This window comes from Echiichthys vipera, assembly GCF_963691815.1.
Source record: "Echiichthys vipera genome assembly, chromosome: 4".
Classification (NCBI taxonomy): domain Eukaryota; kingdom Metazoa; phylum Chordata; class Actinopteri; order Perciformes; family Trachinidae; genus Echiichthys; species Echiichthys vipera.
The window spans coordinates 6,392,220-6,419,840 of NC_139829.1; the positions used below are offsets into that span (position 1 = coordinate 6,392,220).

Genomic DNA, 27,621 nt, shown 5'->3' on the forward strand with positions numbered 1-27,621 from the left:
ACAAACAAAGAAACAACATTCTTATCTTATCCTTGTGCATTAGTGACCACTGGAAGTTGCCTTGCAGACTTTTTTTGTATCTTCTGTTTCTTATTAAAACAGTTCATCAACAGCAGGAGATCCAAAAGGTTCCTTCAGAGACTCCTTTATAAGTCTGAAGTCTCTCCATGTTCCTTAACATGACGTGGTCTTTTAACTGTTCAGGTCCAATATTAAAGTTCTTTACAGCTCTTATTTAATTTCACGTGGACTGCCATGTACAGTAGTCATAATAATGCAATAGGCATTAAACTGATACGATTACACTGCTCCCTTTGAAGTCACAACTTCATATCACTGGTTGTATCGCTGTGTTTAATGCTTTAGTGCATGTGTGTGTGTGTGTGTGTGTGTGTGTGTGTGCGTGCGTTTCTTTCTGCCAGGCTGTGATGATCACTGTGTGGAGTGTCGGGGTCCTGGGCAGTGCGGGCGATGCCAGCCTCCCTACGCCACCCTGCAGGGTCAGTGTGTGCTAGAATGTGGCAGAAACTACTTCCTGGACGCCTCCTCTCAAATCTGCACACGTAAGAGTTTGTTTTATTGAATATAATCCTTTTTAAGGAGTCCAAAAGAGGGCATCTATGCAAGGCTGGAAGTTATAGAAACATTGTGTCCTTTTGAGATGAATCATTTAATGTGAGAACAGAAGTATGAAAAGGGCATTGTGTAGTTGAGCACAAAGAACCTAATCGAATTAAAAGTTGTGCAAGCTGTCCAAAGATTCCTTCCAACACTCTCGACTGATCTTTGTCTCCTTCAGCTTGTTCATCTGACTGTGTGCTATGTGACGGGGTCGGACGCTGCAGCGCTTGTCATGACCAAACCTACCTCATGGAAGGATACTGCACGCCTGACTGTGGACATGGATTCTATGCCGACCAGAAGACAAGGACCTGCCATGGTAATGACATTATATTTGTTTTTTGTGTAAAGGGGAAAAGGTCTGATCACCAGATGTAGCCTGTCGGTAGAAAGCCTGCCGTTAGCCGGCTATTGCATTCTCCTTCCCTTCCGCTATCTCTGCTCTCTTATTTGCAACAGCCACACAAAACAATTGTTATTGGTTTAAAGAAATGCAAACAAATGTCCCTCGAATAAATGTTTATATTTGCCTTATAGTCAGTCTTATCTGAAAGAAGTGGGAATACCACCACAGCAAAGGGCATTTTTATTACATGTGAATGAAATCAAGAAAGCAACATAAATAATGAAAGTAAATCCTCAAGACGTCACATTAAAAACAGGTCCACATGGCTGGTTGCTAGGCAACAGGCTGATTAACCAAGTTTACTGATGCATGTGTAAGGGGAAGTTGTTAATGTTAATGTCCCTCCAAAGGCGCTGCTCATGCAGTGAAATATGTGTGCTTCTCTCACTGTCTAGTTAATTTAACAGCAATATTTATACAATCGTTGCTAATTCACAATGTATCCAGAACAAGTCACCTGATGCTCAGAGACACATTGTGCCAACGACTTGACCAACTGGCTCCTGGCTCAAATTGACACTAAGTACAAATACCCAGTATTGTTTTCTAACTGGGATGAAGGAGTTTTCATGGTGAGAAATTTAGCCTGATGGACGGGTTTCTCAGCTAGTCCTGACTAATTAATCAGCTGTCAATCAAACACAAAAGGCAACACCTTGGAGAAACCTGTAATCCATACTTGGGAACTTTCTCCATCTGCAACAAAGACATATGCAGCTCTTTAGGATTGAGAGTTTGAATTTTGAAATTATAATGACAAACAGCAGAGACATATTGAGGAGTGATTGATTCTATATCTTGGTGTTCATGGCAACCACCTTGATTTGCTGAGTTTTCTGATGAATGGTTACCGATAAAGATCCTAGCTTTCATAACAACCCTTTACAGCTGCACCAAGTAGGTTTTAATTGGCCGCATGAGTACTTGCAACCGCTATCAAGGTCTCAAGGTCTGATTCACAAAATATATTACACTAATGATATTACAGTGCATACATTTTCTTTTTCTTTTTGTATGTGTCTGAAAAAAATTCAATAATCAGAGCGTGAACTGCAGGTCATGACCGACGAGGATCAGAGGCATTCATCTAAAGTTCAGGCGAGGAATTTGAAAGTGACGGACAGAGAAGACGGCATGATTTAAAGCCGAGGACACTTCTTATCAATGTCAATGTATCAGCAGAGTTTAGAAAATGACTGAGATTTAAAACTGAAAAAACAGAAATAAGATCAAATACAGAACACAGGTTTATGCATTGAAATACAATCTTCCTTGACGCATCAATCCCAGGGTCTTTTTTGGCAAATTTGGTCATCAAATAAACCATCGAGACATTTTTTTCCGTGTATGAGCGATTAACGGAGAAATCCGGTAGTGTCGCTAACAGTCGGACGTGGCTAACAGTGATTAGCTCGGGCAGTTCCACTAATACGGCTGAAAATAACAGCAAACCTCTGCAGCAGCATGAGAAGAGTCCCTACACAGAAAACAAAGCACCAATGTTTTCCTTCCTTTGGGATTGACTTTGGTAATCCACTTGGATGGACTTTACTATGAGAGGAGCTGGTACAGGGGCCAGTAGGTAAGTCTTTAAAACACTCTTTTAATAAACTCTGGGTTCACTAACTACGTTGTTGGTGCTTTGTTGAGGTTTGGTGTTATTTTGAACAGTATTAGTGGTTAAAAAAGACGTTTTAATGCGTTCACCGTGCTGCCCCTAGCTAATCAGTGTTAGCTCACAGTGCAGCATTAAACAGGCACACAATATTTTCACGTAACAGTGTGAGGTTGTTGACACTGAACTTTGTGAATTGTTTTTCATTTGTATGAAAATAGGTAATTTTTGGAACAAATGTTTGCATATTACGTCATTTAAATACGTGCAAATAGCACAGGAGCACTGAGATGCTAATCTGCTCGGCGTGCATTTCACCCTTAGAACACATTCCAATTTTGTAAAAATGTTTGCAAAAACAAAGCCCCACCTTTGTGCAGGTTTAGTGATGCAGTCCTTTTGTGAATTCACCTGAACGAGTTTAGTTGGCATGTGATGGCAGACTACACGCTCAGCAGATAAAACGTTAGCATTCCTGAATAGTCGTGTCTCTGACCTCCTGATGAATGTAAGTCTAGTATTCACATGCTCCTTTTTATCTCCAAAAACCCCTGAGGCTACAAAGATTTGGATTCAGAGAAATGTATTCATTGTTACAATAATAAATATCATCAGTGAGCTTTAAAAACAGACTTCCAACTGAAGCCCTTGCAGGTCACAGCTGAAAACAATAATTGAATGCCTCTGTAGTGACATTAGTTAAAGTGTTTTTCAGCTCTGTGGCGTCTCTTTAAATAAGGTTAAAGTCAGGTTCCTTCTTTTCAGCTGTCAAAATTGTGGAAGAACAGGCTGCCAACATTAACCGGCTGACATTTCTGTTAGTAAAGTACTAATTTATTCTCCTGAATAACAGTGAGAAGAGCCTTGTCTCAGAGGTAGGCCATTCGAAGAGTATTGTACTGTTATTTTTTACATTTTTATTTTCAAACAGTGCTCGTCAAACTGCAGGCCTCCAGCATCACACTGCGGTTAGGAGATGATTTACATTACATTTGACAAAGCATGATTCTTATAGAGAAATATATTATCATGCACCCTTTGTGATAAATGCATTTATCATGTGATAAATGCATTTATCTTGTGAACTAGTGAAAATGTTTCCGCCTCTAGGCTTCAACTAATCCACTAGTTAATCAGGCGAAATAGCCTAGATCGAAAACTTTTTTGTCTGCCAAGATTAAAAAAAAGTTGAAAAACTAGTGCTTTAAATTATAGACTTATTCTCATTTGTGACTTTAATTACATGGCTGAAAGTTTGAGATTTTAGAGTGCCTATTGGCATCATTAGAGGAGATTTAATGAGATTACAACGTGGCCTCTCCTTACAGCTGATCTTTAAAAAGTTTCCTTCAATTAAAGTCAACTTCTAAAATGCCACGCCAAGACCTGCTCGTATTTCATCAGCCATTTCTACCCCACCTACACACACACACACACGCACACATACACACACACACACGCACACACACACGCACGCACGCACGCACACACACACGCACACACACACACACACACACACACACACACATGCATGCACGCACGCACGCACACACACACACACACATAGCACGCACATGCACACACACGCACGCACACACCTTTCCCCTTTACATCCCATAACCTCGGCTAATCCCTGCACCCACTCGCAGCAATTTTAATGAGAAAAAAAGTAAGGCTTTAAAATGCATTCAAATGTATCAATATGATTAATTAGTGGCTGTATGTTTTTCTTTGTTATGAAAGTTATTTTTACAAAGTAATAAGTTAGTTACTCAGATACAGAGTACTCGCATTACCTTTTTGTTGTAAAAAGTAATGTAACACATTCATTTTCACGCATTCATCAAAGTTCCGTCCCAGTGCGACTTTTATGCATTAGAGACTGAGGACAGACGTCTCTGCAGACACTAAAATGTCAAAGTATGTCTCTGCCCAGCTCGCTGTCAGATTGTTAACAGCCTAAAGGTTGCACAGACATGTCAGGTACCTTTATTTCGCTTAATTTCCTACTTTTCTTTTATATCCTCAAGTTGTACCACTCATTCTTATTTCTGTCTTATATCTTCTTTTGTGTGTGATTCACCTCAGAGAGAAAGAGAGAGAGAGAGAGAGAGAGAGAGAGAGGTTTTCAAGTTCACGTCAGCTTTTATTATTGCACCAAAGCTCATTCATTTTCATTTTTTCTTTTTTCTTTTTGCCCTCCCTCTTCCTCCTCAGTGAACACCCACCCCCCAGCCCTCCAGGTCAACGGTTCCCTGCTGGTTCCCCTCGGCGGTGTTGCCCCGCTGCCCCCCACCCTGCTGCAGGTGAAGGACCCCGACAGTCCGTCTGAGCAGCTGATCTTCCAGCTCATTCAGAGCCCGAGCAACGGGCGGTTGGTCCTGTTCAGAGGGGCGGAAGGAGAAGAGAAGGGAGGCAGAGAGAAAGCGGGCCGAGACCTCACCAGAGACGACACCTTTACCTGGACGGAGCTGAGAACTGGTCGGGTCCGCCTCAGACATCAGAGAGACAAAGCCAGGTCAGTGGAGAAATACTGTTAAATGTTAACTCAACAACCAGGTCAGACACAAATAAATTGGGATTTTAAAAAGAACACATTGTTGTTTCACTATAAAATGTAACCAAAACATCATGTTGCTCGTCACAGCCACGCGTCTACCTGTATTATCATTTACTGTAAAATGCAGAGCTCCAGGCCAGACTAGTTTGCATGTGCCTTCATCATTTCGAGTGTTATTTGTAAAACAGAGTTCTGAACGAAGCAGCCCCCCCGGTGAACAGTCCTGAGGGGGTCATTAACGCACAAGTTTAAATTGATCTAGGATATTTCCTGGAACTGTGTGAACTGTTTTCACTGCATCCGTCTCTAACACGGCTGATGGTTCATACTACAACAGAAACAGTAGAATACCGAATCCTAACTGCACCTTTGGTGTGCACATAAGCGGGGGGGGGGGGGGGGGGGGGGGGGGGGCTCTTTGGTTACTCTGCAACAGTCTGCTGCTTGTTGCAGAAAATCTAACTGGATGATCTGCCTCTGTGTAATCACAGCTTGACAGTGCACAACATCCCTTCAGTTAGAGACTGCAGATGAAACAGATACCTTCTGCCTTCAGGTGCCTGTAAACAGAGGCACCACAGCAAAGCAAAAGCCATGTGTGTGAGCTACTAACCTTTTGATTTTTCTATCACTCGTCAGTTGATTGGGATGATAGGGGAAACTAAGCAAAACATAAGTAAAAAGGTATGTGCGTGCTGTAGAACAAACAGAAGACGCTCTTTCTTGACACCAAGATTGCAGTAAAATAGCAATTTGATGATGCAACGTTGAGTTCAGCACACTTTGCATGAAAAAGAACAGATACCTAAGTCACCACAGTGACATTGATAAGAACATTTTGTGCGCCCTTCTAGCATAAGTATGACACGCACCTGACTTTCTTATGGTGCGCTCAGACCGGGTGCAACAGACGGCTGAATAGTTCAATATATTTAATTTGCACGTTGGATGCAAATATCAATTGATTTTCGCGTATATATATAGATATACCGTAAATATTTATATATCTATATATGTTTATATAACTATAGAGCACTGCCAATCTTGAAATTGCGTCTGTAGATTGACCTTGTATGTAATAGTGCTGCTTCTGTCGCGTCTATCGCGTCTATCGCATCCGGTCTGAACAAGACCCAAACTCTGCTAAGGGCGGAGGTCGGGTCAAACACACACCGGTCTTTAACCCAGGAGAAGCACGGCTTGTTTCCCATTCATGTCTATGTGGAAGGGAAACTTAATTACATAATAGATGTTCTTCTTTTAATGTAATTTTAATAGAAGTTCTTTTCCTAAACCTAACCACATAGTTTCAATGCCTTAACCTAAGTAATAGTTTTTCTTTGAATTCACAACGCTAACCAAACTTTATAACGGAAACCGTGGAGCATAAAAACAAAGTGCTGGTATGTGACGAGAATGAGAACGGGTTCAGAAACGTTGAGATTCAACATCTAGAGATTCAGCTGTCTGGGGTCTGCAGAAACAAAAGGCCAACTGACAGAAAGTCTGAGTAAGTGCCACTGAAGGTTGCAGCATCACATCCTTTACATACTCATCAAAGCATCCATTGAGCCCTGGATTCCTGCATGGAAACTTTCTCCACAGTTTTATTCATGTTTTACTTTAATTGGTCACATTTCAGTGGGACTGCGTAAAGAGAAGCCAGGCTAGATTTTCCACACACTTTCAAATAAATCTGCTTTTGAAATTAATTTCTCTTTTTTTGATGCCAAAGTGTCAGTTGTAAGATACGCCGAGCCTCTTTTAATATACAACTTTTTTCAAAGCTAGTATTAAACACCTTGCCTCTCCTGACATTTTATCTGTTGCTGCTCTTGTTATTGGCCCAGCTGTCTGCCGTCTGCTGTCTGATTTATGTAGCACTCTGGTTTGAAAGTTCAATTCCATTAACCTGAGCACGGGCTGGAAGATGCATCACATTTACACTTCCTGGTTAATGTGGACAAATCTGCATATGCATTTATCCTGCATGTTGTTGCTGTGTCTGACAGTGTGGATCTCAGTGCCAGAGATCAAAGAGCCTGCTAGTAAGTATAGAAGAAATGAATGCTGCATCTTTAGAGCTTAACCTGGTGCCAGATTTCCTCACCACAGCTGTTCTGCAACAAGTCGGCAGTATTTTGAGTTTCAGCCCGATGTCCGTTCAGCCAATCGAAAGCCAAATGTTTTGCAATCCTCACTCAGTTGGTCGGGCCTAAAGTGGAGGCACGCCAGTGATTTAGCAAAATATGGTCCAGTGCCCAGTCTTGAGCCAGTAGATTAATGGGGACAATAACGTAAATTCAAAGAGGATTTAATATGCATATTATAGCCATATTTGTCAAATTACGGGGAGTGGAGGATAATGGCTACAGACACTAGGCCGCAAACAAATGACCTCAGACATGGACGGATTATGAGACAATGGGCCCCTGGACATGTAAGAGGCCCCCGCCCTGTCTACGTTAGAACAAGACACCCAAGATCAAAGGGTCTTAAGGAAATTTTGTGGATGTTTGTGCTCTTTATAGTTGTTTTGCATTTCAGTGATTGTTTTGCATTTATTTATTTTAATGTAATTTTGCTTCTCTTTTTGGTAATTTTGTGGATGTTTTACATCTCTTTGTAGTCGTTTTTCATTTCAGTGATTGTTTTGCATCTATTTTAAGATATTTGGCATCTTTTTTTGAGTTTTTGTATTGTTCAGTGGTCATTTTCTGACTGTTTTGCATCTATCATTTTTAATCTATGTGTGGTAATGTTGTCGTTGTTTTGTGTCTCTAGTTATTTTGTATCTATTTTTAATAATTTGGCATCTTCTAATTTCAGTCATTTTGGATCACTTTTTGTTCATTTTGTGGTTGTTTTGTGTGTCTTTGTAGTCATTTTCGATCTGTTTTTAATAATTTTGCCTCTTTTTTTGATGGATTGTTTTGCATCTAATTTAAGTTGTTTTGTTGTTTGTTCATTTTGTTTCTCTTTGTGGTCATTTTGGGCCGTTTGTAGTCCTTCTGTGTACATTCTTGATAGTTTTGTGTCTACATCTCTCTGTGTGCCCTGTAGGCTCATACAGTAATCCATTTGTACGCTCAGGTTTTAATCCTCGAACAGTCCAACAGAGTAAAACATGTCGTGTCCAAATGTATTCTAATCACACAAAGCAAATCACAGACAAAAGACAGCAACAAATCTAACTGTTAGATGTGGTGGGCTATAAAAGCGGTGGTTTCATGCATTACTGCCTCAACAGAACAAGTCAAGTGTCAACACACAGACACAAGTTTTATGTCTCTTTAATACTGAGAAGTGTTTACACACATACACAAGGACACGGATCAAAAGCTGCTCCATTTCCATGTCTCAAGGCTGCATTTAAAAAAAAATCTATTTTTCATCTATAAAGAATCCAACAAATATACCAGTCAGAATCACATAAAAAGAGATTTAGAAGTCTGAAATATATCCCTTATTTTACTTTAATAAGCCGTCCAATTCCTCTTTAATGGGCCACAATTATTCCAACCATAACAAACACTTTTAAAGCTGTGACCAATCTCCCTTCGGTTGCCAGAAATTGTAATTCACAAGAGTTTGTATTATTGTTGAAAGGCGCTGTGAGGGTGTGTTCTGTGGAGGATGAATTTTAAAGAGGAGCTCGCCAAGTTGCCTTCTTGGAGTGTTGTGCTGATAGTGAATATGCAGATGGGTGACAAATGAAAAGAAATGTGATACTGTGTGATACTGTGTAACACTAAGCCGATTGCTCAAGTTTGACAACAGGATCATTTGTGTTTATTGGTGTTACCGTTAGATGAGGAGCTCAACGGAGATGCCGACTGAAGCCAGATCCATATTTGTCATCCAGCTGATATCCAGATATCGTATCTCGGTATCTGAAAAAAAGGTTTTCTTAACGGCACATATCGGAAAACATATACGTCAATAAGAAACCCTTTTTTTAATGCAGAAAACAATGGTTGGGGTTATTTTGAAATAGTGTCATATAGCTGTTTTTTTCCATTTTTATTTTAAATGGTCAGCAGCTGACTGATACTGAAAATACTGTAATTTTGCTATTTATTGTATTTTTTATTCATTCTTTATTTAAATAATCAGCAATTGACTGATACTGACCATAATGTAAAAATCCATCCATCTTCAACTGCTTGGAGATGGATGAACATAATGTTTGAATAATTTGAATTGTGCGTAGTTGACTGATACTGAACCTACAGTACTATGAAACTATTTATTTTGTTTTTATATATTCTTTATTTAATTTGACAGCAATTGACTGATTCTGAACATAATGTTTATTGAAAATATTTATTTTATTTTAGTTATTCTTTATTCTTTCTCGTTGAAAAATCCTGCAAAATCCATGCAGGAAAGGTCTATAAGGTCTTTAATTTCCGCTCAAAAATTCACTATATTATATTTTTATCAGCCGCCATATGGGTAATCTGTACATGTTTCCAGTATCGTTACCTGCCATCAACATGTTTTTGCTCTTAAACAGTTCATATGCTTCAGCTTGTAGCCGTAACTCCCTTTCAGTCTTCACTAAACCAACAACCTGCTCAGTCATTTAGTCTGCAGCCACAGGGACTTGTGGGTAATAAGCCTTGTCTTTGATGATGCTGAGGCAGCACGGTGAGAGGAGATGTCGTAGATGATGAGGGTGTGTGTGTGTGTGTGTGTGTGTGTGTGTGTGTGTGTGTGTGTGTGTGTGTGTGTGTGTGTGTGTGTGTGTGTGTGTGTGTGTGTGTGTGTGTGTGTGTGTGTGTGTGTGTGTGTGTGTGAGAGAGAGAGAGAGAGACTTTACTGTCCTTCACTCACCTAGAGAGCACTGAGGCGATTAGATGTAATGACTGATACTAGAGGAGCCTCACAGGACTCATTTTCCCAGAACTCTCTGGGGCTAACTAGAGGCTGTGTGCAGATCAGGTTCATTCAAAGAGAGAGAGAGAGAGAGAGAGAGAGAGAGAGAGAGAGAGAGAGAGAGAGAAAACAAATTTTAACCTCTTTAAACGAAAACTGTTTTATACATGATTTAACAATGTACTTTCTTTTTGTCTGTCTTAATTTCTTTCTTCTTTCTCTCTTTCTATCTGTTCTTCTTTATTTATTTATCTCGCTCTTACCATCTTTCTTCCTCTCTTTCCTTTCTTTCTTGCTGCAGGACTGGTGAGTTCACCGTGCGTGTCTCTGATGCCCAGCTGTTTTCTCAACCAGAGACGATTCCAGTTCAGGCCGTGTCGATGCAGGTACTGCAAGATAACACAGGCACTTCTTCTGCTCTCCTTCATTTCATCTGCTACTCTCAGTGACTGTGAATCAACGCCTCAGACTGTGTCAGCGATAATCTCCCAGCCGAGAATTAGCTTCAAACTGACATATCTAATAATGACGGCTGCACAGAGCAATTCAGCAACATCTCAGATAATAGAGAAGAACAGCCTGCCCGGGCACATTTGTTTCTAAATGTACTTTACTGTGGAACAATGGACTGTCTCGCTCTGGGCTCTGAGGTTAAAATGCCAAGTCGATACTTGCATCCTTGTTCAGAAAGTTTGCCTCAGAGACAAAAAAAGACACTCTAGTTTGAGATGCTGCACACATGAGAAGTTCAGAGATTTAACTTCTGTTTCCCTGTATAATGAATAAATATGACACAGCCAGCAGAGGTGTTGGAAGAAGGAAACCAATCCTGAGCAAACCAATCACGGCGCTTTATCTCATATGGGCCGGGTTTCAGAAGATGACTGAGCACTTCATGCACTATACAGTGATGTCATATTTGGCTTTTGCACAAAATTAGTTTAGTAAAGAGGAGCAGCGTTGAGGCATTTACATAATAACATAGATGGCTGCCCAGCTAGTTATTTATACTACTCTGACTATTAATATCTGCCCTGCATATAATAATAATAATAACTTGATTTGTATAGCACCTTTAAAAACAGCAATTTACGAAGTGCTTTGACATAACACAACTAAAAATACACACACACACACACACACATACATATATATATATAACAAAAAATAATAATAGTAAAATCCATTAAGTTACAACATAACTTTATTTGCACATCAGTTGTATAGAAAAAAAGGGGGAGATGGAGCAGCATTAGAGGACAATTGTAATAGCTTAATAGAGCGCAGAGCAACTAGTTTACAACTAGATAGCATATTAAGCTAACTAGATTGATTACATTATGTAGCTGAATAAATAATCACATGAGTCAGGGGCTAAATAATTACTTCCCTCTAATACAGGATCACAAAATACCCCATCTATCGATCTTATTTTTTTGTGGAACACAGTGAGCATGTGCGTGTGTGTGTGTGTGTGTGTGTGTGTGTGTGTGTGTGTGTGTGTGTGTGTGTGTGTGTGTGTGTGTGTGTGTGTGTGTGTGTGTGTGTGTGTGTGTGTGTGCGATAGAGACAGCATAGGGGACAAAGTGGCAGACGGCTGACAGATAGGAGCAGAACTGAAAACGTGTGCAACAAATTGAAGTGATGATGCAATTACCTGAGTGGAAAATGCTCCGTTTGTCTTTATCAGGAAAAACTAAATCATCCATATCCGTCACTGACACTACCCAGCAAAATGTGTCTTTTGTTTAGTGTATTAGTATAAATAATTATTATAGATTATACATAATAATATAATCTATGTAGGTGAGAAAAAACGGCTTCCTAAGTCCCTGTTTAGTGTTTAGCAAACATTGCAAATGGTTTTATTTTTCAAGGTCTCTGCAGTGACAAGACCCACTTTGTTGGCATACGTGACTGCTTTCTTAAATTTGCCTGAGTCCCGAGTAAATTAGTGGTGCAGGCGCAGAGCTCAGCGTGCTGCTTGCAGATGGTGATTGAGTGGAGCTTCAGTGTTCGAGTGTGTTTTGGGGGGGCGCTCAATTATACCATCACGATTAGCTCAGCTTTCTGTGATAATATTAGCAGAAGCAGCTGATAAGGAAAGAGCAGTAATTTATGCACAGAGCTCTATGCTGGAGAATGTGTTTTGACAATATTGAACACCAGCTTTCTTTCAAACACACCATTTATAAGTCTTTAGCACCAGTGTAAGAATGTGTCCCGGTTCATACAGTAAAGTTATATCAGTGCAACAAACGTGTGCAACGTGACACACTTGGTGTGGTGAGGCAGGGTGTGTCAGTCAGTAAATAATAAATAAATTTATTCATTAAGCGTCTTTCCAGAGCAGAATGTCACAAAGTGATTTACAAAATAAACAAGGAAACAGACATTTAAAAAATTAAATGTGTGAATGTAAGAAGATTAAAACACCACTAAAACAGAAATAACATACATTAAGAGTTAATTATTAAATTGCAGGTGGGGCTTGAGCTGCTTTCAACAGAGTCCACAGATCCAGGGATGATCATAAACGTCTGTGGTGTCACTTCCGTTGTGCCAAAGTCTGGACGAACAAACAGACAAACCGTTCCCACAGGCTATAATCTGGACGTCCAGTGGTGCCAGAATTAGTTTAGAAATGACATCAGCCAGAGCTACTTCTAGACATCCACTGACAAACAGAGTTAGGTTACAAAACAGCTTCCAGAAAAGACTTTCACTCTGGACATCTTTATGACTTGTTTTGGACGACTTTCTGTTCACTGACTGTCCTCACCAGAAAAGGAGCAGAGTTTATTAATTATTTAATAGCTGTTATGGAAGAAGTCTGTCAACAAAGATTAGACACCAAACAAGTTTGGCTTTCCTCCGTGGTAGTATTTTCAAAGTATTTTTCTGCAGAAAAAGGCCCGTCTCAGGCACATACCACATAGGCTGGTAGGGAGACAGACCCAGTGCTGAGGGCAGTTTGCTTCTAATACAGAACATGAAAACGTAAGTCAGCATACAAGGTAAGGCAGTAACATTAGTCACACTTATATCACAGGATAGGACAACAAAGGAGCAGGATATACTTTAATATCATGCTTATGAAGGGATGTACAACGTCTCTGTGTGTTTCTAGAGCTGAACATGCTGCATGTTCAGATAAAGAACCTCAGCATCACCAGGAGAGGAAGAATGTGTTGTTCTGTGTTTTAAAGCCCAAAACATTTCAATTGTAAGTTCCATCACATAGCCTCCATTCAGCATCTTCAACTGCTTGTCCCTATCGGGGTCGCGGGGGGACGGAGCAGATCACAGCTGACATCGGGTGTAAGTTTGGGTACACCCTGGACAGTACGCCAGTCTATCACAGGGCACATAGAGACAGACGGAGACAGACAAGCATTCACCATCACATTCACACCCATGGGCAATTTAGAGTCATCAATTAACTTAATATGTCTTTTGACTGTGGGAGAAAGCTGGGGAGAACCTGCGCAGTCACAGGGACAACATGCAAACTAATAATAATAATGACTTATAATTAAGTAGTATGAGGTTGTTTGCTCTATTCACACATGGGCTCAATCGGACATTTTACAGACTTTACACTGGGGAGCTTAATGTCCAGTCCAACTGAGACGACTACAACTCCACGGGGTCTGTTCAGATTCACATTGCATGTGTGAAAGGGGCTGTAGTGACAAAGTGAGACAGTCCTCTCCCAACCAACAGCACTACCTCCCTAACCTTAACCAAGAAGTTGCCTAAACTTAATGAAACCTTTGGTATTAAGGTGGCAGATCAGAGAACTCGTTGTCTTTAAGTTACAGCATGAGAACTTGTTGGGTTCTCCAAGACGAGACTTAATCTCCATCGTCTAGTCCATTCAATTTACGGTCATGTCTGAGAACAAACTGCTGTTTTTTTTCCATTTTTGAACCCCTTCACTCCAAGAAAATGCCTCAGACACGTCACAAAGATGAAATCCGCAGCCACAGAGTTTCATGTGATTTCTGCTTTCACTCCACTTCAAAGAGCATCACAAACTGTGATTCAACTCTCTGCGTTGTTGTTGTTTACTCCGGTGCTACAAAGACATATCCCCATAAATTCACCTCGCCTTTTTCTTTGAAAATATAAATCTTTTGAGTATTTGTACATTTGTATTACAGGCAGTCTTACAGGAAATGTCAAGGTTGTAGACTTTTATTAAAAAAATCCATTCAGTGTATTCAAACCTAAATATCAGACGCACAACATGCTGTATATAGGGAGACGGGGAACAAACACAGGTATGTCTGCGTTGATGTGAATGTAGCCAGAGCCGTCACAAACAAACTAAATTGCATATTCTCCGTAAATGCAAAAGGCACATTTGAACAGGTAGACTATCAAGCAGGATGGCATAGAGAAAAATACCATCTGTGCTTATGCAGCCCTCCCTGTATGAAAAATATGAAAAAAAGAAAAAAAAAAGAGAGAGAGAGAGAGAAATAGTTGATTGAAATCTCCATCAGATCTCCAGCCAGCAGGCACCTTAGAGTGCAATAGCCTCAGGAATGAAAGATCTGAGCTGCGGATAGCCTTCCCCTCTTCTGACTGCTTCTTTTGAGAAAAAGCTTTCAGAGTCCACTATCTGCTAATGGCATTCATAAAGAGGTGGACCCCCCCACCCACACACACAGAAATCACTCAGGGCTTTCGTAGTCTACATTTTTCCCTTAAAAGGAGCACCCTTTACGTTTCTGAGACGTTTTGCTTCTCTTTTATCTGGTGATATCTTTGGCAGCCAGCTCTGGACTTTGTGCAGTGTCCTTAGTTGTCAATCAGTGGTGGGAAACCTGCTGCAATGAATTTTTTTGTTTGTTGTTGATGAAGTTCAGAATGGTGACAGGAGTGAGTCGAGAGTGTTCATTACAGAACACGCTGGGATTTAAGCCCATTGTTATTTAAAATTCATAGCATTATTTTTTTTTTTACGTTAAGTCCTCCAACCCATACCACCACATAGGTTGTTTGCCCCTACCCCTAACTAGAGCTTTCTGGCCCGGCCCAACCGGAGCCTGAACCGAGGCAGCAGTTTGGGCCCGAGCCTGATTAAAAACACAAATTTACAGAGGACAGCAGTCACACACAGCCGTATACAATGCATACATTATACAAGACCTATAAGGTCTGCATTAAAGGAGAGACATTTCATGCAAAAACATCATTTGTTCATGTACTGGTCTTTTGTTAATTTTGTGAAGATTTTGCTTCCTTAACATGTCTTCTTCCAGTCTGGTGGAAAGAAAACATCCAAAATACACATTTTACTAAACTGTGTGTTTGTGTACGTAGTTTTTTCTTGAATTCAACAAAAGTTAGCATTAGATAAGGACTCATTTGCATATTTAAACAGAACATTTCAGAAAACTTGTAATATTATAATTGGGGAAGTTTCCTGGTGAGATCTGTTAGTTTAAGATGTTTACCCTATTCACCTGTAGTTTGTCAAAATGTATGAATTGTACAATCCATATCTTTAAAGGCAGATTTCTCAAAAAGAGTTTTTCTCACCAGAAATCTCCACTTAGACACCAGGCATTCCAGTTGCATTCCTCTCTATATTCTGAAGGTTTTTGCAGAGGGCTTTGTTCATATATTATTCATAGCCTGAACATTTTATTCCTAAAAACATGGAGAAAATTGTTGTATTTTTATGGCTGTTGACTATGTTTTCTCTCTAATATGTCAACAAAATGAAACAAGAATTTGAAACCTGACCTTATACCATGTTCACATTTCTGTTCTGGACATGTATGCAAATTAGTACATATTTATGAATTTAATTAATCAACATTTCAGAAAACAATTAAAAAGAAAAAGAATAGTCTTGATGTCAGTTATAAACTGGGGAAGTGTCATGATGATTTCTGTTATCTATTTGTTTTGCCCCTTTAGATAAATAAATAAATTAGTACTACCAGGAAATTAGTGCAAACCTGACCTACATCCCACAGGAGCATGAATGAACGCCTCTGTTTCTGTTGGTGGCAGCAGATCACATAAACGTAACGATCGCCACGTTAAACATGTTAACGCTGGGAAATGGTTGGAGTTTGATTAGTTTTAGCCATACAACTGCTTGGTTAGGTTCATGAACAGATCATAGTTCATACATAACTTACCTTATTTACGTGACATAGCTACGGGTTTAGCAGACAAGTGGATGAAACGCCAACCATCATGATCACAGCAGGTAAAACAAACATTTACAAACTAATAACAAAAAAAATCAAAACAGGAAGCAGCACAAGCTAGCTTCTTCGTCTGCTGCAGGGCCCCATGAGCCCCACGGGTGACGACAGCTTCTCCCAAACATGAACTTCACCTAAAAGGCCTCCCACCTGAGTGTGTTTGTTTTTGTCTGCCTCAGGGGAGAGCCGGCATGTCTTTGCACAATTTAAAAGCAACACACACACACACCTGCAGCCCCCGCCAACACATCCAAAACCTTTTGTCTTCCTCTTGCAGGAGTGATGACACAGGGTATGTGTGAGTGTGTGTGTGATTTCCCCCAAGTCATTTGTTTCTTCCGGCGCCAGCTTGTTTCTTCCATCCCCCGTTTACTTAAGCTGCTGCTGTAATGGCAAAGGGTTGGAGCTCATCCAGAAGCCGTCCAAGGCAACAAATTGAAGTCGAGCCCTGCTGAGCAGCTCGGAGGTCCCGGCCTGAAAACTGGTTTGATATAGGAACATGGCAGAGTGGCGTCTACACGGCCCATGCCTCTCTACCTGCGCCTCCATCGCTGCCAAGCTGCCCTGCTAATATCTTCTGGCAGAGAGTCATATGGAAATGAACTGCATCATTGCTGTTGTTTGGCCTTTTAGTTTGTGTTTGTGTTAGATATTCAAAAACATACACACAGAAGATGCAAATGCACTTCTTTTCTCTAGCTAATAATAATAATGATTTTATAATTTTACACTGAATAATTTTTAAGCCTTAGCCAATGAAGATACGGATATGTTACGAGTCTCAGTTTTTAAAAAAAAGCTTTATTGAACTTAGTGAACTTTAAAAGGCGTCAGCCGATAATATATCTATCACTAATTAACTCCATGCTCAAAGGTAGAGTTCATCTGGAATGTTTTAGCCCCAAGAAGATGTACTCACTCAGACTAAACATCCATTTTCCCGGAAAAATTAGTTCTTCTTCACCACTCTTAAACAGCAGCCTACACACTTAGTTGCACTGTGCTGTCACTGGCCACTGTTTTGCATTTTTTTTGTCATTTATCCTGCGATGACATCTCATTTATTCTACACAGGCAAACAACAATGTGTGCTGTGCTAGCAGAGAGTGTAACATTTATCTCACCGGTTAAACTGTGATGTGTTCAGTAGGAAAGACTTTAGTTTAGTAGAACTCAGTATCAGCTTTTGCTCAAACGTGATTGGCCAATACTACTTGGGCTACAAACAGAAACCAGACCGCTTCTGCTCCCCAATTCTTCTGTTGCCTACAGATTCTACATTCGTATATAGAATCTGTTTGGAGAGATTTGGTCTCCACCAACTCCTTAGAAATCTTTGGCTTCTAGTTCTTCCAGTGTCTTCACCAGCTTGTTGCTGATGTTGTCTGGCTGCCATTTGGTGCTGGGCAGGTGGCGTAAGGTGGGTTAATCACAGCTCGGCCCCAAGTAAAATGGGGCTAAAAGCTACATAGAGTTGCAGAGTTAATGTTGATTGTCAGTGGGTTTGGCACATGAGGGTAACTTTCAAATGTAAAGAGAGTTTCAATTATAATATCCAAGATATGAATTAATTGGGCTTTATCTCTTTTTTTCTGTAAAAAAAAATTGCAAAAAAAACGGAACTAGTTCTTATTCAGTCTGGTGCCTCAGAGAAGGGAGGACCGGCCAAAATGACTTTACTATAATATAGTATATTAATATCCCTGCTCTGCACTTCTAATTCTCGATATCCCTTTTACACAAGCACTGAGGTACAAAGTCGGGCAGAGAGCGCCACAGTGAGCTCTGGATAAAGTCAAACCCTTGCCCACAATAGGAGGCCTCCTGCTCTCCCCGGTGCTCCTGAAACGACTATGTTAGCGTGATGAAGCGTCCCTGCCACCGCGGTGAGCGTCCAGGTACGGCTGAGTGCAGCTTAATGAGGCGCCCTGCTTAACCTCACGTTCATCTTCTTCATTTCCCTCGGCAGCGGGACAGCATGCCCCACCACCAACTTACATTTGGGAGAAATTGCTTTGTCATCTTGCTGTGCTCTCAGCCAGCCTTTAAAAGTTTCACACTGACACAGAAACTTTGCTTTTTACCATGAAAACAAAGTGTTGCAAGGATCTGTCTGTCTATCTGATTATCCGTGTATCTCTCTTCCGTTTAATCATTTCCAGGCTCCGAGGGTCGTGACCCTTGCTCCTTTATCTGTGGAGGGCCGTGGCGCCCAGGCAATCATCACCAAGTCAGTCCTGCAGGTCGACGACCCTGATAACCCAGCCGATGTCTTGGTCATGGTCCTTGAACCGCCCCGCCACGGCCGGCTGACCCGTCTCCACGGTGACAGGGCTCTCAGCCGATTCAAGCTGGAGGAGCTGTCACGGGAACAGATCCAGTACATCCACGACGGCTCAGAGGGGGCAGAAGACAGGGCGGTGCTGCAGGTCAACGACGGCCACAGCTACAAGAATATTCTCCTCCAAGTACACATCAATAAGAAGGTAAGAAGGACAGAGAGGCATCATGGGAGATTCATGATATTTATATTTAGAGTTAGTTTAGTCTTAGTTAGTCCAGAGTTGGTTTAGTATTAGTTAGTCCAGAGTTAGTTTAGTATTAGTCTAGAGTTAGTTTCGTATTAGTTAGTCCAGAGATAGTTTAGTCTTAGTCTAGAGTTAGTTTCGTATTAGTTAGTCCAGAGATAATTTAGTCTTAGTCTAGAGTTAGTTTCATATTAGATAGTCCAGAGAAAGTTTAGTCTTTGTCTAGAGTTAGTTTAGTATTAGTTAGTCCAGAGTTAGTTTAGTCTTAGTTAGCCCAGAGTTAGTTTAATCTTAGTTAGTCCAGAGTTAGTTTAGTCTTAGTTAGTCCAGAGTTAGTTTAGTCTTAGTTAATCCAGAGTTAGTTTCACATTAGTTTGTCCAAAGTTAGTTTAGTCTTAATTATTCTAGAGTTAGTTTAGTCTTACTTAGTCCAGAGTTAGTTTAGTCTTAGTTAGTCTAGATTTAGTTTAGTATTAGTTAGTCCTGTGAGTTTAGTCTTAGTTAGCCCAGAGTTAGTTTAGTCTTAGTTAGTCCAGAGTTAGTTCAGTCTTAGTTAGTCCGGAGTTAGTTTAGTCTTGGTCTAGAGTTAGTTTAGTCTTAGTTAGTCTCGTGAAAGAGTGTTTTACATTTCATTAAGCTGATGTTTTTATCCAAAGCGACTTCCAATAAGTGCATTCAACAATTAGGGTACAAACCAGAAGAGCAAGTCATTAAGTAAGTGTGTTTATCTTTAGACTGCTACATATAAGTGCTTTTTCTTAATAAATCATCTCCTTAACCAAGGTGCAGTCCAAATAATTGCGTTTTTAGCCTGCAGCAGAAGATGTGTAGATTTGCCTTCCCAATGTCGATGGGGAGCTCGTTCCACCATTTTGGAACCAGGACGGCAAACAGTTGTGACTTAGTCGAGTGACTCTGTGTTCCTCTCAGTCAGGGAGCGACAAGACGATCTGTCGATGCAGAGCGGAGAGGGCGGGCTGGGGTATAGCGTTTTATCATGTCCTGGATGTAAGCTGGGCCTGATCCGGTACTAGCACCATAAGCAAGTGCTAGTGTTTTGAAGTGGATGCGAGCAGCTACAGGAAGCCAGTGAAGGGAGCGGAGGAGCAGAGTATCTTAATGTATTTGTTTTAGTGAGTGGAAATCTGATGAGCTGCTGATGTAAAGGATGGGAACAATCTTGAAATAATTATTCTGCTTTCTAATGTTTCTGTTTGTTGTAAAGATCTTGCAGGGTTTCTAGTTATTTTTCTGCAGACATCAAACCGCCTTATTGAGTACATTTTTGTGATTGGTACCAGCAGAGAGAGCTTCCTGAGACAAAAGAGGCATTGCTGGCTTTTCTTGTTCACCATGTCAGTATTACTTTATAATGTCAGTTTGTTGCCTTGTATAGTTCCAAAATACTCCACTGTTTCTGGCCATCAATCACTGTCAGGAAAGGGTTTGTTAGTAGTTTGTTTCTATACTAGAAAGATTTTTTCCCTTGTGAAAGAGGCCTGTGCTGGTGGAGAAAACTGTCTCTGGCTTACAACTAAAATTAAAATTTAAACACGAAATAAACAATAGAAATAACAAATATACTAGAGTATTGTTTTTAGATTCATCCTGCTGCTCAGTGGTTCAGTTCAAACATCTCTGCAGAGGAAAATATCTGCATTGATCCAATATTAATACTGAATGATGTGTTGCAGCAGCTCTTCACAAATTTACCTTTCCTGTCTGTAACTCAGACAGGAAAGGAGACAAAAAAACACTAATTGATTTTTTTCAAACATATCATCTTGTTGGAGGAGCCAGACTTCATAAGTTCACAAAAACTGTGTTACAATAAGTGAACCTGCTGACAAATCCACCAAAAATCACCTATATAATTACAGCCATTTGTGTCATGAGCATACTGTGGTGATCTATAACCAGTTTTACTGTTAATTCTAAAGGATTCTTAGGGACAGCATGATGTCTTTCTCATTTTTATCCATTTCAGGGCTCACTTAGTGGATAAATATTCCTCTGGTAGCAGAAAGCACTTTTATACGCAGAAGTGAAAATACTTTTATAGTAATAATCTGTTTTCAATTGAATAAATACCAAGCCGCGTTCATGTTACTCAAGGACGGATTTCTGTATATTCCCTCCAAGAGTTCAAAGTTCAACAGTTAGGAAAAGAGAAAAATATTTCATGAATACAAGATTGAAGCAGTCGGATTCAAGGTAACTGCATTCGACTGCTGTAAAGCAGATTTTTAAAAGTGCATTTATGTGCAGAAGTTGTAGATAAAATTTGATTTTTAAGTTTTTTTTTTACGTTGCTATACAGTTGAGTGACCATATTTATTCTCTGACTTGATGTCTAAACATTTTGGACATTCCACTGTTCTCTTCTGAGCTCCTTTAATTGCCTCAGCTTTAGCATTAATCTCACTCATTGTACTTGAGGTCTCTGAGCTCTGTCGGCTATATCCCTGAAAACAGTTTTCTGGAGACACAGGCTGAGCCCTGCGTGTTTACACAAAGAGCAGGTCAGACCTTTTGAAATGGCAGCCGTTATCCTTCACCTGTCATCGCTTCTGGGGAGGCTTTTATGACAGGGACGCAATTATCTGGCAACAAGCGCCGGCCACCTCGACCAAAAGAGGGGGAAAGACAGAACTGGAGATGATTCAGGACACATGTCCAATATTGAAGATGTCTAGACAGACGAGCATTAGAGACTTGAATGTGTGTGTGTGTGTGTGTGTGTGTGTGTGTGTGTGTGTTTGTGTGTGTGTGTGTGTGTGTGTGTGTGTGTGTGTGTGTGTGTGTGTGTGTGTGTGTGTGTGTGTGTGGGTGTTTGTACTTCAGTCATTTCAGACCTTGACAGTAAGAGCATTAAGGAAAATGAGGACATTTTGTTGAATTCTCACTTCTTTAACGTGCAAACAGCACTTTCCTCTAAATAATAATAATAATAATAATAACAAATTTTACAGACGATTTCAGGATTTTAAGCAAAGTCCAAATCAATTATCAGGTCTTCTTTAGCAAATTGCAATCGAGGAAAGGTCTATTACATGTTTGAGTCAAGTAAATAGTCCTCATAACATACTTAAAGTTGTACTCCGTAATAACAGAGATACCTTGTTTCTTGACTTTATTGACACACATTCACTTCTCTACTTCCATTTCATCCCCTATATGTTAACCACTTAAATCCATACACACACATGTTCCTATTACACTTCTGCCCTTACTACAAGCCTGACTGAAATTGGAAGTTCCAGATTTCCGATTACAAGTGAATGCAGCATAACCGTTAGTGACGAGCTCCACCAGCAGACCAACCACTGTCATCAGCGTCACTAACATGGCCAGAGACACAGATATTGGAATACTCTGTAAAAAGCCAAGTATAAGTTGAATATTCAGAAGAGTGAGTTATTTTTTAGTCAACAACTTGGCGAGATCACTCCCACAATCCATATTCCCCTTTAAAACAGCTGACGAAGGGATCAATTATTTGGGGGTGTTTATCACCAGCTCCTTCAGGGACTTTTTTCAAAAGAACTTTCAGCCGCTATTGGATAAGTGCAAGTCAGACTTGTCTAGATGGGCGGGGTTAATCTGATTAAGATGGTAATTCTACCAAAGTTTCTGTATCTTTTTCAACGTCTCCCAATTTGTCTGAACAAATCAACTTAACGCCTTTATTTGGCAGAATCAAAAAACATATACAAAGGTGTTTTTGCGTCCTTTGCATCTATGTCGGACAAATCAAGCCTGCATAATAGCCACCTTTTTTCGGTACCTTCAAATGAGACATTTTATCCCGAAGCAATTCCCACATTTTCCGAAGCTCCCCTGAAGCTGAGATGGACCAATTCCTGTCTCTCAATGTACAACACAAAAGACTGATATCTGTCATTTATAATATGATTGCTCTTCTGAACCCAGTCCCCACTACCTCACCTAAAAATGCATGGTTAAAGGATTTGGGGGTAGTAATTACTGAGGTTCAGGGGAGGGACATCCTGAAACTGGTCCACTCATCCTCGATTTGTGCCAGGCACGGCCTGTTACAGTGGAAGGTGCTCCATAGAGCCCATTTCACCAACGCTAAACTGGCTAAGATATAATCTAGTCACAGTGACTCTTGTAACCGTTGTAAGCAGTCCTCAGCTGACCAAGCACACATGTTCTGGACGTGCTTGAAGCTTTTTGAATTTTGGTCCGATATATTTCAAACCCTCAAACAGGCTCTTAACACAAATTTGGAACCAAATCCTCTGACTGCTCTTTTTGGGCTCCCTCCGTCTAAAATCTGCCCATTGCTACACAACGTGCCTTGGCCTTTACCACCCTGCTCGCCAGACGTAACATTCTCCTTAAATGGAAACATGTTTCTCCACCGACTCACAACGGTTGGATCCGTGAAATTTTACAATGTCTAAGGTTAGAGAAGTTAAGGTTTCCATCAAACCTGGGACCCACTGCTGGCTCTTATTAGTAACAGTCTTACTGTTACTCCTGATGATGCTGAGAAAACTTTATTTATTTATTTTGTTATTTATTTTTGCTATTAGTTTTAGTTGTTTTTTTTCTTTTACCTTGCCTTTCTACCTATGTTACATGTTATTTGGTTATTCGGTCAGTTATTGTGACCCTATCTGACGTGGGTTGTTGGGAGGGATAGCGGGATTCATGTTGGGGTTTTTTCTGTTCTGGTCTGTGGTTTTCCACCTTAAAGCAGACGCTCTGTACAACTGTCATACTTTTTCTGCGTACTTGTCTGCAGAATTCAATAAAAGCATTTGGGGGGGGGGGGGGGGGGGAGGCAAGTAGAAGTGGTTCATATCATCAATCACCATTGTTTTAACTTAGTCTTTGATATATAGGAACTTAACAGACAATTAAATAGATCACTGGTTCTCAAACTGTGGTACTTGTACCATTGGTGGTACTCAAGCTCTCTCTGGTGCTACTTGAAGGAATCTCCAAAATAAAAAAAGGAAACAGTAATTACTAAATAAATATAGTTTATGAAATGAAAATTTAAATAAGTTTAGCATTAACTGTAATAATTTAGTTTCAATTAGCTAGTCATGCTCAAGAGCTAAACTGGGATGGAAGATAGTAAGCCAAGGTAAAATAACACTGACATGTCAGTTCTGATGCTCTCTTCATACAGTCTGGCTGTGGCTGAAGAGCGTCAACAATAAATCATCTTCTGATTAGGAATAAACCTTCCTGTCTGTAGCTGAATAGTGTCGGCCTACACTACTGTATTTGAACATTGGTCTTAGAGAGCCTGATATTTTCTCAGGTGGTATGGCACGTACAAAGAAAGACAACCACTGAAATAGATGAAAATGTATACAGAATATATCTTTAATCCATTGTTTTTTAATCTTACAGTAGATGTTCTTGATTCTTAAAGCAACACTGACTTTCAGGATTCTCAACTACATCAAATCCACACCAGCTCTACTGTGAGTCAGTTTGTAAGTCTTTATTCTTGTATCTTGTTTCAATCATGCCGTGTATTGACAGATTTTAGTCAGGTCTCACATCTAACAGATGCTGTACCTGACTTCTACACAGACTTTAAGATATTAGATGTTTTCTTCTGCTTTCTATCTCAGCTGTCCAGGATAGTAAGTGCACTGAACTTTGGTTTAGATATCATATCATTGAAACAGAAACCTCCACATGGTACTGAAACACAGCCCGCCTCCTTGTCCAGTTGTACTTTTGTCCTGTCAACAGAGAAACTTTCCAGTGATGTATTTTCTGCTCACGCAGACACTACAGTTTGGTTTTGGAGGGCAGCTCTCTCTCTGTTTGTCTGGCTGCATACAGATGGTGTGCTTCAGGCTCAACTCCTCTGCTTCTTCCCCTTCTGTAAATCAATAACATCCCACTCACACACACATACCAGTCTCCATTTACTGTGAAATGTCCTGATGCTGCATTCTGTCGTGCATTAGATAGAGCAGGATGGACAGCGTGATGGAAAGCTGGGAGAACGCCCAAGGATTTATGTCCAAGGCTTTTTGGACGAGTCCCAGTAGCAGTCTTCCTACTTCCTCTTTGTTGCCTCCCGCTTGGTCTACACAGGTAGACCACCACAGAATAGAGACAAGGAACCAGCAAGGGTTGGGGGGGAGTACCTGTTAGAGAAGGAAGAAGAAGGAGAAGGAGAAGGAGAAGAAGGAGAAGAAGTGACAGGTTAGGTTTAGACAACAAAAGGTGATAGTTAAGTTTAGAGAACAAAAGGTGACAGTTAAGTTTAGACAATAAAAGGTGACGGTTAAATTTAGATAATAAAACCACTTTGTTAAGATCAGAAAAAAGTTGGTGGTTTGGTTAATTCTTCCAGGACATGAACACCGGTCCTTCAGGTGAAAGTCCTGTGTTTTGGGACCATCCACCACCCAGACCCTCCTCCCTATGTGGATTTTAGCACTATGTCACATTCGTCCTTATGCAGAGTTTCAGTCTTTTTAACCTATTCCCTCCCATTGTTGCTCTTCATACTACGTCATCTTACAGAGTGGGGCCATTCTGCCTCAAATCTATGGTAGTGATATCAACTGATAATGTCCATTCAATTGGCTGACAAAGTGTGAACTGCATGAGCAAGAGAGCACAACTGCAGAGGAAGCTTCCCTCATGAAAAATTACATCTCCATCCTCTTGTGTTTTCTCGGCTTCCTTTCATATATTGCATCACAGAGCAGCTGTGCGTGGTAAACATGAACATGCAGTGTGCGGTTTACTGATGTCACCTTGCAGGATTTTCGGGTAATCAAGTCCAAATGGAAGTTTGAACCTCCTGCTGCTACGTTGAGCTGCTTCCAACTCCTGCAATGTAGCTGTAACAGTGTAGGCATCCTGCTGAGGAAGCTACTTTGGAAAGTGCACAGGAACAAGCTGCAAACCTAACGGATCACAGGACAATGAGAAATGGCGTAGAAAAGAAAAGAAAATGACATCAATGCAATAAACCTAGAATCCACTTAAAGCTCAACGGAGACTGCATGAACCCTGACTTCCACAATGCTCAAAAATAAAACCCTGAGGGATTATTGGCTCTGCCTGGACTTTTACAAACCCAAACCAATGGATCTTTAGTTTTCAGAGCATAGTTCTTTCTGTGGCACTCTTTGTACTTCCAAGCCCAACATCCAGGCGGCAGCAGAAGCTGTCGACGCCAGGCTGTGAAGGGGACAATAAGCTTCCTGAAAGTTGGATTACTGAGCTGTTAAGCAGGGGACTAATCAGGCCTTAATGACCCTCTGATGGATGCACTCTGGGGCTGAGCCCTGAGCTGAGCTAGAGCTCAGATGAATAGGAAGCCGGACCCTTGGCTTTCAATTACTGTCTCGGGGAGAACACTCTTCAGCTCTTCTGCTCCTCTGCAGAAATGGAAGAGAATTAGATATTTTTTCTGATCAGCGGCCCAGCTTTGGGAGACTAATAGCTCAGCTTTGTTGTCAAGCAGCAGAAGGAAACTGAGTGCTTTTGAGTTTCTTCTCCCTTTGTGCACTTGCCTTCATCTTTGTTAGAGAATATGATAATTTATTTTGAGTTTTTTTTTTTTTTAGCGAGACTCCACCTCCCGAGTCTGTAATTACGTTTTTGATTGCTGTGATTTGTGTCTGTTGAAGCTGGCAGTCCCGATGTTTACTTTGGCCGCATGCTCTGATTTCAGACACCACAACGGCACGTCTCATTGAGATTAAATTTGAATGTGTCGCTGATAAAGATTCAATCTCCTTCCTGTGACTTTCACTTACTGTTTGACATGTCCATCAGCTCATACTGTTCACCCCTCCCCTATGGGAATTATGGAATAATGAAAGATGGCAATGTCATTGTCATTACAACAGCAGGACCATCCCAGCAGGCAGCTAGCCGATGTTTTATGGATGATGCCGACTCCATCTCGGCAAAGTCATTTATTTCTGTTTTTGTGGAGTGCAGCCAAAAGCTCTGCATCCAGCGTCAACTCTATTTACAGTCCATCTCAGACCTGCTGGCTCAAAGCTCTTTAAAGGTCTCTGATTATTCACTTTTCATGCATTTGTTCTCAAAAGCACTGCAGCAGAGGAGGAGAATAATGTTGTTTTGGTTTTACATAGATTCCGGCCAACATACAGTAAGAGTGTGAAAAATATAGCATCAGCCTATGGCCCTCACTTATTCCCACCAACAACCCCTCACTTCCTTACCATTTTAAACCCTACATTATAGATATATTGAAAATAGTACAACAATAAACCATTTTTATTGAGTCTTCAAAATAGTTGCACATGCATCTGTAGCATAAACTCCAGTCACAATTGGACATGGGTGATCAAATAATGTTTGTACTTTTGGTGACCAACCATGATCCTAGGGCAACATGACATAATACAAGACAGGTTGGAGCAGGATTAATACATAATAATAACATAATTAATGGGTCAGATGCAGTATCAGCGGCCGAAGTTCACTTTTGAATAGCCTGGCTGCCAGAAATGATTTTAATATTTAAAACAGGCCTCAAGTCCTAAAGGACAAGACCGAGTCATGCCACAAAGTCTCCAAAAGAATATGCATTTTGCATTCATTTATAAGTCATTCACGTGTGTGAAAGTTGACCTTTGAAGTGGTCGGTGTAAAGGTCCGCCTGTCTCTGTCTGACCCTATTTTAGCCCCATGAATATATTTCCCTTCAAGTCCAAATCAAGATTTGAATTCCTTTTCTTCCTAGTCTCAAGTTAAGCCTCCAGGGTGCCATGTCTCAAATAAGT

The 27,621-nt window shown here is 40.6% G+C and overlaps 1 protein-coding gene across 2 annotated transcripts in view; it reads left to right on the forward strand.

The window, feature by feature from the left end:
• Positions 1-27,621, forward strand: part of fras1 (Fraser extracellular matrix complex subunit 1) — a 310,210-nt gene that overhangs the window by 198,753 nt on the left and 83,836 nt on the right. For both annotated transcript variants that reach the window (XM_083913052.1, XM_083913053.1), the window contains exons 24-28: positions 423-563; positions 800-940; positions 4,860-5,160; positions 10,385-10,469; positions 18,479-18,802. In XM_083913052.1, the coding sequence (XP_083769178.1) occupies positions 423-563; positions 800-940; positions 4,860-5,160; positions 10,385-10,469; positions 18,479-18,802 (992 nt within the window). The remainder of the gene's footprint in view (positions 1-422; positions 564-799; positions 941-4,859; positions 5,161-10,384; positions 10,470-18,478; positions 18,803-27,621) is intronic.